The sequence below is a fragment of the Rhineura floridana genome, chromosome 7 (assembly GCF_030035675.1).
Source record: "Rhineura floridana isolate rRhiFlo1 chromosome 7, rRhiFlo1.hap2, whole genome shotgun sequence".
In the NCBI taxonomy this organism is placed as follows: domain Eukaryota; kingdom Metazoa; phylum Chordata; class Lepidosauria; order Squamata; family Rhineuridae; genus Rhineura; species Rhineura floridana.
In genome coordinates, this window is record NC_084486.1 from 88,717,589 (window position 1) to 88,730,465 (window position 12,877).

The 12,877-nt window shown below is 45.0% G+C and overlaps 1 protein-coding gene across 3 annotated transcripts in view; it reads left to right on the forward strand.

The window, feature by feature from the left end:
• The window catches only part of ABCC2 (ATP binding cassette subfamily C member 2), a 36,582-nt gene that overhangs the window by 22,625 nt on the left and 1,080 nt on the right, over positions 1-12,877 (forward strand). For all 3 annotated transcript variants that reach the window (XM_061636325.1, XM_061636328.1, XM_061636327.1), the window contains 11 exons: positions 805-928; positions 1,406-1,625; positions 3,570-3,724; positions 5,467-5,622; positions 7,255-7,454; positions 8,180-8,306; positions 9,060-9,161; positions 9,285-9,428; positions 9,809-9,967; positions 10,736-10,902; positions 11,091-11,285. In XM_061636325.1, the coding sequence (XP_061492309.1) occupies positions 805-928; positions 1,406-1,625; positions 3,570-3,724; positions 5,467-5,622; positions 7,255-7,454; positions 8,180-8,306; positions 9,060-9,161; positions 9,285-9,428; positions 9,809-9,967; positions 10,736-10,902; positions 11,091-11,285 (1,749 nt within the window). The remainder of the gene's footprint in view (positions 1-804; positions 929-1,405; positions 1,626-3,569; positions 3,725-5,466; positions 5,623-7,254; positions 7,455-8,179; positions 8,307-9,059; positions 9,162-9,284; positions 9,429-9,808; positions 9,968-10,735; positions 10,903-11,090; positions 11,286-12,877) is intronic.

Genomic DNA, 12,877 nt, shown 5'->3' on the forward strand with positions numbered 1-12,877 from the left:
TTCTTAGGATCTCATCCATGACACCACATCTTCTAGCATGTTTTCCCAAACAGCTAACCAACGCACCACATTCAGTCATCTCATCTTCCACACACTTGCCTGATCAACATGCTTATAGTGCTTGCAGAGCCTGGGCCCTGAAAAGTTTTGTCTTTCTGCATAGCTCAGGAATGGGAAACTTGTGGACCTCCAGATGTTGCTGGATTCCAGCTCCCATCAGTGGCCAATAAGTATGGTGGGAAGTGTCATCAAACAACATCTGGAGGGCCATGGTTCGCCAGCTCTGGCACAGCTGATACTCTGCTGAACTGGTTGATATATATATAGGGCAAGGTAATGAACTAGAAGGTGGGGGCACAAGAGCATGCTATTAGACTTGCACATGAAGAATTGAAATACCAGCAGGCAACAATCCTTGTGTATCATGCCTTTTTAGACCGTGATTCTGAGAGCTGGGGTGTCTTGGAACTAATTTTTGTTAGCTGCTTTGAAAGCCTTTGGCTAAATGCTGTATATAATAAATAAAACGAATAAACAAATAAAGGTATAAATGCTGTAAATAATAAATAAAACAAATAACAGGCAGGACAGTATAGTGCCCAGATCACGAGGAGAAAGGCTATAGAGCACTGTGCTTCCCCCTTGGGTCCCCAGATGTTGTTGGACTGCAACTCCCATTGTCCTTGGCCATTGGCTAAGTTGGCTGGGGTTGATGGGAATTGTAGTCCAACAACTTCTGGGGATCCAGGGTGGAAGAACACTATTATAGAAGCTCTATCCCTCATCGTTCTTCTCCTGTTCCAGCCTTAGTGCCAACAGTAATATGTCCCTCATGAAAGCTCATCAAAGAAAGCTGACGGAGAAGAAGCCAATGACAGAGATAAAAGGACAGAGGCTGATTGACAAGGAGACCATGGAAACTGGCAAGGTGAGAGGGAGGGTCAAAAATGTTCTTCTGCGTCATAAATGGACAGATACCACTGTGGGTCTCAAAGAGATGGAAGGGGCCCTATAGAAATCTTGTCATAGAGCTGGATGGAGAGCAGAGGATGACTGCCTTACAGCAGGTTAGTGAAGGACGTCTTATTCCATGGCCCCCCAAGGAAAAAATGTAATAATGCTCTAGCCCAATGCCCTTTTTGTGTTTCTTGAATTCTCTTTTTCTTGTTACCTGCTGCTGAATTTTAAGAGTTTTGTAGTGTCTGTTATAGCCTCCCAAGGAACAATTTAGTCTTTCTGTCACGTGTGTACTGACTACTGAACTGCTCCTGCTTATTCCCTTGTTAATTGATTCAGGGGCCATAATGTCTACTGCAACATAAGAAGTCTGCAGGGGCTACTCTTGCAGAGTGTACAGTGGGGACCCACTGTACACTGTGTATGGTAACAAAATTCTGCCTTGCAGGTAAAGTTCAGCATGTATCTGCAATACTTTCGTGCTGTTGGCTGGTGCCTCTCAATATGGGTCTTCATCGCCTACGTAGGGCAATCTGCAGCCTTTGTTGGCTCCAACCTGTGGCTTAGTTTTTGGACAAATAATGCTTCATTCTACAATAACCAGACCTACCCAGCTGCCCAACGCGACCTGCATATTGGAGTCTATGGGGCACTGGGTGCCAGTCAGGGTAAGCCTCTGGAAAAAAACAGAATCAATCCAGAAATGTAGAGTGGCTAAGATCTGCCCCCTGCCTCCACCCAAAGACCAGAAGAGAGAGCTTTCTTGCTGAAAGGTAGACGCAGAGATTCTCCGGGAGTTTGGTTATACCTAGTGTATGTAGGCAGCTGTTTAGGCCCCAGATCAAACTCCCATCAAGTAAAATACAAAGACTTATGCCATCCCAAGAATTGTTGGATTATTATTTTGGAGGCTTGGATCTAATCAGCGTGCATGAAGCTAAGGGCTTTCTTTGGTGATATGTTATTAGGTCTCTTGAAGCATCTTGCTGTGTACCGCTGTATATGATAGTATGTGATTCAGTATTTTTATGTCAGCAAGCCCATTTTGCTGCGTTTGGATTAATTTGGACTTTCTGCTCGATAAGGGTGCCAGGTCTAAATTCTTGAGAGGATTCCTATACTCAGTAGCATAACTAAGGGTGGGCATCAAGGCTTCTCCCCAGGGTGCAGCTTTGCAGTGGTGGCTGGTGGCTCCTTGTCAGTGTGGCAGTGGAATCTGCTCCAGGCTTTAGTCCAATCTTCAGCTTCAGTATCTTGAACAGGTCCTTGAAAGTTCTGACTAAAACCCAGAGCAGATTCCATTGTCCTGCTGACATGGAGCCACCAGCTGCCAGTGGTGCACGAAAGAGGGAAGAAGTGACATGCAAAAACTGCTAGTTAGATTGTGCTTGTGGCTTTATGAGAACGCTGTCGTTCTCAACGTTGCCGGACAAGACACCTGGTGAAATTCTCTCTTCTGTGCAACTCTTACAAGGCCAGGAGCATTCTCAGAGAGCGCAGGTGGGCAGGTTTTGCTTCCTCTGGTTTGATTTGTAAGACTGGTGCATTGTAATACTTTCTGAGAGTAGATTTTGAAGAAAGCCTTTCTGGATTTGTTTGTTTTAACCTTAGTTTGTTGAGAGTCCATTCCCAGCTTATTGATGCTTGAGTAGACCCAAATTATGCCAGTTAGTGTAATGCCTGCAGTGTCCTCCTCTTGTCTGTGTATGTCTGAGACATTGCACTGAGGATGCAGCATGTTCCCTTTGAGGTCAGTTCTGGTCAGCTTGGCCTTTAGACCTCTTAGGATTAGGAAAGAGCAGTGACTTCACGTTTTTATTATTTATTTGTTTGTTTGTTTATTACTTGAATTTGTATGCCACTTTTCCATACAAATATGCTCAAAGTGGCTCACAAAAATCCAAATGACATCAATAGCAATCAATTCAAAAACATAACAATCGTTTCAAATCATTTCAAAACATAACAATCCAATGATAACTCCAATTGATTACTAAATATTATCACATTTAAAGTCATCATAAAACATCATAAAACAAGCTATCAATCAGGTTTTTTATCCATGTGGCTTCTGGGGTCATAATGCCCTGCCACAGAAGCTAGATGGTGTTGCAAAACCTCCATTGCTGGTGGTTGGTATGGTTTTCAGGGTCCAAAGCCCTGTATGGGTTGGAACCACCACTACTAGCAACGGCCGCATTATTCTGCACACATGGGCAGCTATCCAGGGTGGTATTTTGCAGAGGGCACCACTACAGGTCTAAAGTTCATCAAACAACAATCTCTAAATGTGCAAAGTGAGGACTGAGGCATTCCAGTGGAGGGCTGAGCTGATGGGTGATATCATCAGGGCACAACACCAAGGCAGGTGAAACTGGACCATATTTCACTTAGACCAGGGATGGAGAACCTGTGGTCTTTCAGAGGTTGTTGGACTCCAGTTCCCATCAGCACAAGCCAGCATGGCCAACGGTCAAGGATGGTGGGAGTTCTAGTCAGAAAACAGCTGGAGAGGCACAGGTTCCCATCCCTGCCCTAAAGCTGCTCTAAGGCTGTCCCTTCTAGCATCTCCCTATGGATCAAGTCCTTACCAGTGTATATATTTGTTTTAGCTCTCTTCCTGCTGACTGCTGCCCTTCTTGCTGCCAATGGTGCTGTCCGGGCCTCCCGGGTCCTACATGCACGGTTGCTCTGTAACATCCTCCACGTGCCCATGATTTTCTTTGATACAACACCAACAGGCCGCATAGTGAACAGGTTTGCCAAGGTATGATCTCATGCTTTGTGAGACCCAAAAATAATTACTGAAGTGTAAAATACAGACCCTGTAAGTTTTTTGCTGGGCCAGGGATTTGATTAGAAGGAATAAGCAAGCAGCCTAACTTGTTTTTATATTGGTTTTAATCTTTTTATTGATTGTAAGTCACTTTGGGCTCACATACTGTAAAGAAAAGTGACTAATAAATTTAATAAATACAATAAAATACAATAAATATATAAACCTATAACTTACTGCGTGTTTGTTGGGAAAAGAGGCATATATGCTGTTGACACATGAAGTGCTGCTTGCAGATAATTGCGGGATCAGATCAAGCTTATCTCCCAGCCTTTGCCACACAACTGCACATGCAACCACCAGCAGTTTGGACCAGGAGTAGCCAATGTGATGCCCTCCAGATCTTGTTGGACTCCAACTCACATCAGCCCAAATCAATACGGTCAATGGTCAGGGATGATGGGAGTCGTAGTCCAACAACATCTGGAGGGCACCATGTTAGCTACCCTTGGTTTGGACCATCTTTTAAAGGTCCAGCAGCAGTAGTTGCTTCTGGACACTTCACTCAGTTGCCCTTCATACAGCAGCAATGCAAAAACGCATTCTAAGGATTGCAGACCTGATTTAAAGCACTGTGGGGAGGGAGGATTTCAAGCTGAAAGCATATAATCATAAAGAAGTTGTGTGCCTTTCCTAGTTAGGTTTCCCTGATCTATGGTTTATGTAATTTTGGTCTATTTCCCATCACCAGCCATGACACACATTTGCCACACATCAGTTAACTCTGTGGTTTCAAACATGTTTTTATATCCAAAGGGACTGAGCTCATGGGAAGAACCCACTCTCCCACTCCACTGTCAGTTTAGATTCTAAGCTCCTTGAGGGCATTTTTCAGGGCACTTGCTTATGTAAGGAACTATGCATGATGCTATAAATGACAACAATACTTAAAAAGTATCATTTCTGTAGTAGTTACAAGAATTCAGAGAACAGAAAAGGCCCAACCCAGTTGCCCTTTCCATCCTCCACACCCACCCTCATGTACACTGCTCCATCTGGGGATTTCCTGTCACCAATGTTCCTGCCCATAAGCAACCCTCCTATGAGCAGAGAGCTCCACTTATGGATCAGCCCTGACTATTGAATGACGCACACAAAGGTCTCACTGGATTGGGCCCATAATATCTTGTATGCTGAGATGTATGGAACGGATGTAGAAAGCTTATAATGCAAAGAAAAGGTGTGCTATATGTCTAGTGTTGCAGCAAAGAAACTTTTAAACAACCAAATCATGCTATAGACTAGGGGGAATAATGAGCAAAATGTGAAAGTTAAAGGGAGAGAATTCAAATGAGATAATATTAGTAACTTCAAAATAGACCCAAGAAAAGGGTGGTGGTTGAATGCAGTTGAGAAGTACCTCAGCATTACTATTTTTAAAAAAAAATCTCAGAATTCATAAGCCACCCTGAATTCATAGAATACCCAAGTAGTGTACTGAAATAGACTATAAAACATGAGAGATCTTAAACACTATTAGAACATAAAAGAACAACAAGAATTAAAAGCTGTAGGAATAAATACAGTTGAAAGTGATAGACCTGAAAGTGACCCCTTTGTTTCCAGCTGGGTCTTGAAATGCTTGTGTTCATAAATGGCCACTCTTGAATCCAGTTTGTACAGCACAATGATACCAACCATTTTTATCCACCTCCTACCTTTCCCCTCTGCAGGACATTTTCACTGTGGATGAGACCCTTCCAATGTCATTCCGCTCCTGGTTGAACTGCTTGTTGGGAATTTTCAGTACTCTCCTGATAATCTGCCTGGCTACACCTTATTTTGCAATTGTCATTCTGCCTCTGGGGCTCCTGTACTACTTTATACAAGTGAGTTGGGCATTCATTTGATTGCCAAATCATACCCAATCAGAGCTGTTGCTTGAGCCCTGGGGCTTCAGCTCCAAGACCCATCTTCTTCACTATCCATTACCACAGAAGACTTAGTTCTGTAATGACCAGTGAAGTTAGGGACAATAGAAGACCAAATATTCTGGGTATCAGTGCAGAACACTTCCTGTCTAGGATGTCAGTGGCTGGAAGGAGCTATGCTCCCTGCCAGTTAAAAAAAAAAGAGAGAGAGGGATCAGAGGACCAAGTATTGAATGGAAAAAAGCTGTTCAGCATGCAGCAGCCTTGGCTAACTAGCCACACTGCACACTACATTTTCTTTAAACTGCTGCTTGTTTCTTAGGGGACTGCCTTTCTCTCTCCTTTCTAGAATACCCAAATGTCTGTCAGTGTAACCTCATCAGATTTTTTTCATTTCTAAACAAACTCCTTTACATTTAACGTCCTTAAGAACAGGGGCTACAGCAGATGCTAGCTCACTGAAATCAGGGTTCTTAAGCATGGTAGAAACGTTGACTCCATCAAACCTCATCTGGCATGGACTTTCTGGTGAACAGCAGATTCTGGAAAGTTCACTCCATTGAAAAACCAGTGCTTGGGTGTATAATAATAAACTTATTCAACATTTCCTCTCCAAGGGCAGACTCAGGGTTTTCAAAGCATTTTACCTTTTCTGTTTCACCAGAGCAGGGGTGGCTAACCTTTCCTGAGCTGAGGGTCACGTTGACCCATGGCCACCCTTGGGCGCACGTCAAAGTGGATGTGGCCAAAGTGTAAAAGTGGGCATGATGTGAACGGTGATTCTAAAGGCTACCTTCTTCTCAGCCAGCTATTCTACACTGTTTTTAATCCTTTAAAAAATCATTATTAAATTCATTTTTTAAAATCATTTTTTTAAAGTACAAATTTTGGGGGAGGGGTCTTGTAGTGGGCACAAAAAAGAAAACTTTTGACATCAAACCTGTGGGAGCAGTCAGTTAAAAAGGAAGTAAAGCAAATTTAAAGGACAAATTCAGGGGAATTGGGGGGCACGCAAACCTTTAGGTATTATGGCATTATCACAGGGACCCACAGCAGTGATTTTTAATAGGTTTTTTAGAAAATGTAATGACAGATTGGGGGGCGTCTTGGGGGTCCCAGACATGGCCTTGAGTTGTAGGTTAGTTGCCCCTGCACTAGGGCTTCAACGGTAGACATCAAAAGCCACCCCACAAGTACTAAAAAAAGCTCTAAAGGCTGTAACAATGTATGGATAGGTAGAGTGGCTAACTGTTGGTTTAGCATGCAAAGGGCCTTGCCTTTCATAATTCTGTGTTGGATTCTTTGCAGCCACTTTGCAAACACACTAGTGCCACGAGGAAGCAGGCCTTCACTTGAAAAACAGTGGGAGAAGGATCTGGCCCAAACACGCTGCCTTCCGTGCACTAGAACAGAACACCTTTGAAGCTATAGGATGTCATAGTAATGCTCTACCGTTGGTGGAGTATTAACTAACAACTGCAACCAATGGCTTTTTGGGGGGGGAAATTAATGTTGCTCCCCCAAAGGTGGTAATGCTAGGAGGTCCTGTCCCTGCTTGTGGTTTTCACTAGTGCAATTCTCTGCTCCTAGCAATTCTATGTGGCCACATCCCGCCAGCTGCGGCGTTTGGACTCTGTCACCCGCTCTCCAATCTATTCCCACTTCAGTGAAACTGTGGCGGGTCTCTCAGTCATCCGGGCCTATGGGCACCAGGAACGCTTCCTGAAACACAATGAGAAGCTTGTGGATATCAATCAGAAATGTGTGTACTCTTGGATTATTTCCAACAGGTGAGGCTGAGAGATGGAAAGACTGAGCATATACTCTTAAAACAGGAACTGGGAACCTCAGGCCCAGGGGTGAAATGTAGCCCTCTCGGACTCTCTTTCTGGCCCTGCTTCATTCCCTCAATGCGTTTGCCTGGCTGGAATGTGCCTTTTAATTCTGATGGTGTACCTTGCTTATCTGGGTGCAGGCTAGAGAGAGGTGTGTGTGTGTGCACGCGCGCGCATGCACAGAAACTACCCTAGTGTACCAATGAAACATTTGCATTCATAGTTCTACCCACTTTTGCCTCTGGGCCCACTGGCACATAGGCCTTGGAAGGCTGTGCAGAAGGGAACGTGGCTTTTGCCTTGAAAAAGTTTTCCCACCCCTGCTCAACAAGGTACCACCAGTCCTCAGTTAACACCAGTGGATATTCTTGTTTTAGTTTGGGTGGCATTATAAAGCCAAAAGCAAAATACATTTTTCTGTTGGCCTCGTTGAGAAACCCCAAATGTATAATTGATCTAGGTTACTTCAAAGTAATGTGCATTCCTTTCTCAAGTGACTCTAAGTGGGGAGTCACTGACTGCTTGATAGGCAACACTGTGCTGAGCCATTAACATTTGACTCCGAAGTTTAACTGTGGAAAAGTCCCTCCTCTCCCATAAATGGCAGTGGTTGGATTTGAGATGCTGTAGGTTGTGGTACTGATGGAACACTTGCCTTTCCTGTTTGTTCCTTCCTACAGGTGGTTAGCTGTGCGTCTAGAATTTGTGGGGAACCTGGTGGTTTTCTTTGCAGCATTACTGGCTGTCCTTGCCAGGAATTCTGTGGCCAGTGGCATTGTGGGACTCTCTATCTCCTCAGCTCTCAATGTAAGTGATGGAGGCTACAGTTGGTCCGAGAGGTGGCCGCACTGGGACTTGTAAGGTCTGTGCACTGACACACCGCTAGGGCTCCTGCGTTTCTAATTTGTGGGTTTTGTTATTTTTACTAGTTTTAATAAACCATCAATAAAGTGGGATAAAGATGGAGTTTGGGAGAACCAATCCTCATGAAGCTCAAGGGCCACTCACTGTATAGTAATGGCAAGTCTTCCTATGGGGAGTGCTAGAAGAGGGCACTCTTTCTTTAAAGAGGGGCCATTTTGGCAGTTCCACCACTCTGGGAGCTCAGGGGGATGGTAGTCTAGGAGAGGGCATTCTCTGTGGCAGCCCCTAAGTTGTGGAACTCACTCCCCACTGAGGTGCGTCACTGTGCAGTTTTAGGCAAATGCTGAAGATGCATCTCTTTACCCTGGCTTTTGACACCTGAGACATCTATTTTTAGGACCCACCCTATTTGGGGTCTTTAGGTTGTTTTAAATTGTTTTTAATGTTGTATTTTAACATTGTTGTAACCTGCCCTAAGCCCTTTGGGTGAAGGGCAGGTAACAAATGATGATAATAAATAATAAATAATAAAAAGGTATGCAATTCTCATAATAAGGCAGGCTTCTAGGGCAAGTCTTATTCCTGGTTTTTGCCAAATGCGACACAAGTGTCATTGACTCTCTTAAGCATTGGACAGAGAAGGGAGGGTTGGAGAACCAGGGCTACTATAGTGATCCTTCCACCTCTGCTGTGCAGGTGACATCGGCACTGAACTGGTTAGTGCGGATGACTTCAGAGCTGGAGACCAACATTGTAGCTGTAGAAAGAGTGCATGAATACACAAAGGTGGAAAATGAGGTATGGGGAGCTGTAGAGTTGTGATGTGGGATGGGGAGGGGAATGTAAGATCCCAGTGTTGTGGGAGAGGCCCCAATGAAATAGTTTCAAGTATCTCTTGTGATTCCCATTCTGTCTCTACAGGCGCCATGGGTGACAGCCCAGAGCCCACCCTCTAACTGGCCCAGCAATGGAGAGATCAGCTTTATAGACTATCAGGTGCGGTATCGGCCTGAGCTGGAGCTAGTTCTCGATGGGATTATTTGTGATATCAAGAGCACAGAGAAGGTGAGATGCTGGGAAGAGGTAAACAAAGGTATTTGAGACAACATTGAGAAGGGGATATATCACGGGGGAGAAGGCACACAAAGAGTCAACAAGAGGTGGGAAAAGCTCTTATTTGCATCAGGCCCTATAGTGAAGGCATGGCAGATGCTGTCCCTTATTTGCTAAACCAACATCCCATGGACCTGAGAACCTCTAGGTTGCTCATCCTCCAAGAGTGATCTTAGATGAAGTTCCAGAACCAGCACAGACATGTTTGACAGGAGCAGGAACAAGGATATAAGATTGTGACTAGTGGGACGTATGAACCAGAGAAACAGGGAAAGGAGAAACAACAAATAGTTTTGTCAGGCTCATCTAATCTTTGGGATCTCTCTCATCAGATTGGTGTTGTGGGGCGAACCGGTGCTGGGAAATCCTCGCTCACCAATTGCCTCTTTCGCATTCTGGAGGCAGCTGGAGGGAAGATCCTGATTGATGGACTTGACATAGCAGTACTTGGCCTTCATGACCTGCGCCGGAACATCACCATCATCCCACAGGTGAGAAGCCTAGTAAATCTGGCTTAAAGGAGCTGGGTCCAAGCTTTGGCTGCTTGGAAAGGAGAGACTGGAGTACTGATATCAAGTGCTGGCTGGAGAAGGCAGCAGGCAAGAGTATTCCTCTTATTTTGTCGGTGTTGCTACTTCCTGTGGAGCAGGATTCCCCATGCCATTTCCCCCTGCTGGCAAGGGGGTGAGAAATATCACAGCAATGTCAGGTGTCCCACTTCTGTCCCCCAGTTAGAAATTAAACTATGCAGGTGCAGGCACGCTGTGCGTGGCACTTTGAAGTCTCTGACAATCTGCTGATCATTGGGGCTTCTAAGCATCACGTGCAGCTTTCTGCAAGCACCAACATTCAGCTGATTGTTGGGGCTTGAAAATAGATGTGGGGGATAAGGTGAAAGCCCCAACAATCAACTGATCATTAGGGCTTCAAAATGCCGCATTTTCCAAGTGGACTTCAAAATGTCACACTGCATCCCCTTTGTGGCCCAGCCCTGCTTTTACGTGGTCATGTATGACCTCAACTGTAGGGCAGATGGGCATGGCTTGGCCAGAGGTTCTCCACTGCTACTCTGTGGCGATGAGATGGCAGGTAGTACCCCCTAGTCCAAACTGTAGACCACTCTTCCACACATTGGGTGTTGCTGAAAGGGCTGCAGTGACCGCCAAGCCTTCCTTCCCTCCTTCAACTAGCTCAATTTAGTCTAGCTATGCGCTTCTTCCAATTGTACTTGTCTAAGCCTCTTGTGTCCACACTTGCAGGATCCTGTTCTTTTTTCGGGGACCTTGCGCATGAACCTGGACCCATTTGACCAGCACTCAGATGAAGAAGTCTGGCATGCTCTGGAGCTGGCACACTTAAAATCTTATGTACATGGCCTGCCTGAAGAACTGTCCCATCCAGTGAGCGAAGCAGGAGAGAACCTGAGGTACAGAAGGGTAATGCAGGCTGCTGAGGGCTGTTCCCATCCTAAAGTGTTCTTCCTGCATTTTTAGCTATAGAAGTGCGACTTTTGACTGCTGAAGAGTATTGACTGTGCTGATATTTATACCAGTCCTCTGCCCGTGGCTGCATTCAGTTAGCTAGTAGCATAAATGACTGCTCTTGTTTCCACAGCGTGGGGCAAAGGCAACTTGTGTGTCTGGCACGGGCCCTCCTCCGTAAATCCAAAATCCTGATTCTGGATGAGGCAACAGCCGCTGTGGATATGGAAACTGATCACCTGATCCAAGAGACAATCCGGAGCGAGTTTGCCAGCTGCACTGTGCTCACCATTGCCCATCGGTTGCACACCATTATGGACAGCCACAGGTACAGGCAATGTGTGTGGGGCATATGAAGTATAATCACACATCTATGGATTCAGGGCCTCATGGCCTCATGAAGAGACAGCAAAGGTTCTTCCAGCCCACAATGGAAGAAGTGTCTACAGCCACAGTGGAGCAAGCGTCATTCCATAATCACCCCCTTAAACTTTAAATTTCCATTGAATGCTCTTAGAATAGAAACTGCATTCAGAAATCCAAATTCAGGGAGTTTATGACTCACTATGAATATCCTTACCTATGCTGAAACTGAACCCTGATCTAAGCCAAGATTTCAAGTCTGTTAGTGTGAAGCTTTCAAGCAGGATGCTTAAAGAAGATAAGAACAGTCTTGCTGCATCAGGCCAAAGGCCCATTTGGTCTAGCACCCTGTGCTCACCATGGCCAATCAGATGCCTACAGGAAGCTTGCAAGCAGGACATGACTGGCACTGCATTTGAGGATCCCAGTAATTGGTATTCAGAGGCATATTACCTCCAAATGGTTCTCTAAGACAGGCAAATCAAGAATAATTCAGGATGCATGGAGGACAGGGCTATCAATGGCTACTAGCCGTAATGGCTGTGCTCTGCCACCCTAGTCAGAGGCAGAATGCTTCTGAAAACCAGTTGCCGGAAGCCTCAGGAGGGGAGAGTGTTCTTGCACTCGGGTCCTGCTTGCGGGCTTCCCCCAGGCACCTGGTTGGCCACTGTGAGAACAGGATGCTAGACTAGATGGGCCACTGGCCTGATCCAGCAGGCTCTTCTTATGTTCTTATGCAGCACAGAAAAATACAACTTTAGAAAATAAGTCTATTGCATGCTTAGGAAAACAAGAAACAAGTGCTTGAAAAGCACAATACAAGTCATGCAGGTCATTATTTTCCCTCCCTGGGAAAACAAATTACTTCTCAGGTTAGCTTTTAACTACTAACACATAAACAACAACAAAAATAATTGATTTCTATAAACCTTTTAACATCTGGCATCCAAGACTGGGCTGCAAGTTGCTGCAGAAGCATGTGGATGGAAAACTATGACCTCATTAAATCTGCTTTACAGTAACCAAGCTTTCAGAAGCAGAATATAACAAAACAGGCACAGAGAGGCTCAACCTTTTGGCACAATTGCTGAGCCTGTGCTTCTCCCACTCAGCAAAACAAACGTTCTTGTGATAGGATGATGACCATGTGGTGTTAGCAGTTGGTCACAGAAATCCCTACATAAGATTTTGCATGCATTGTTAGTTCTGTGACTCCATTTTTTTTTAACTGAAGAGGTTGAACTAGTAAACGAAGGAATACATCCAACCCCACCGTTCATGCTATTGTCAATCATCAGCTCCCATATTTGTTTACCCAGATCAGCCTGCTGCATGCTCTTGATGGGGTTCTTCTTTCTCTCCCCCTTGCAAAATTGACCATTTGAAGCTTTGCACAAAGGCGAGAGGGTTTGAAAGACTTTTCTGTACTCCAATGCAGCTATATTGGCAGAGACAGAGAGCATGTGCCAGCTTAGCAATTCATCCCTCTTCCCTTCACTGCACTGGATCATAGAAAAAACTGAGCTTTAATTTGCTTTGGCAGCCCTGAAGTGCTAT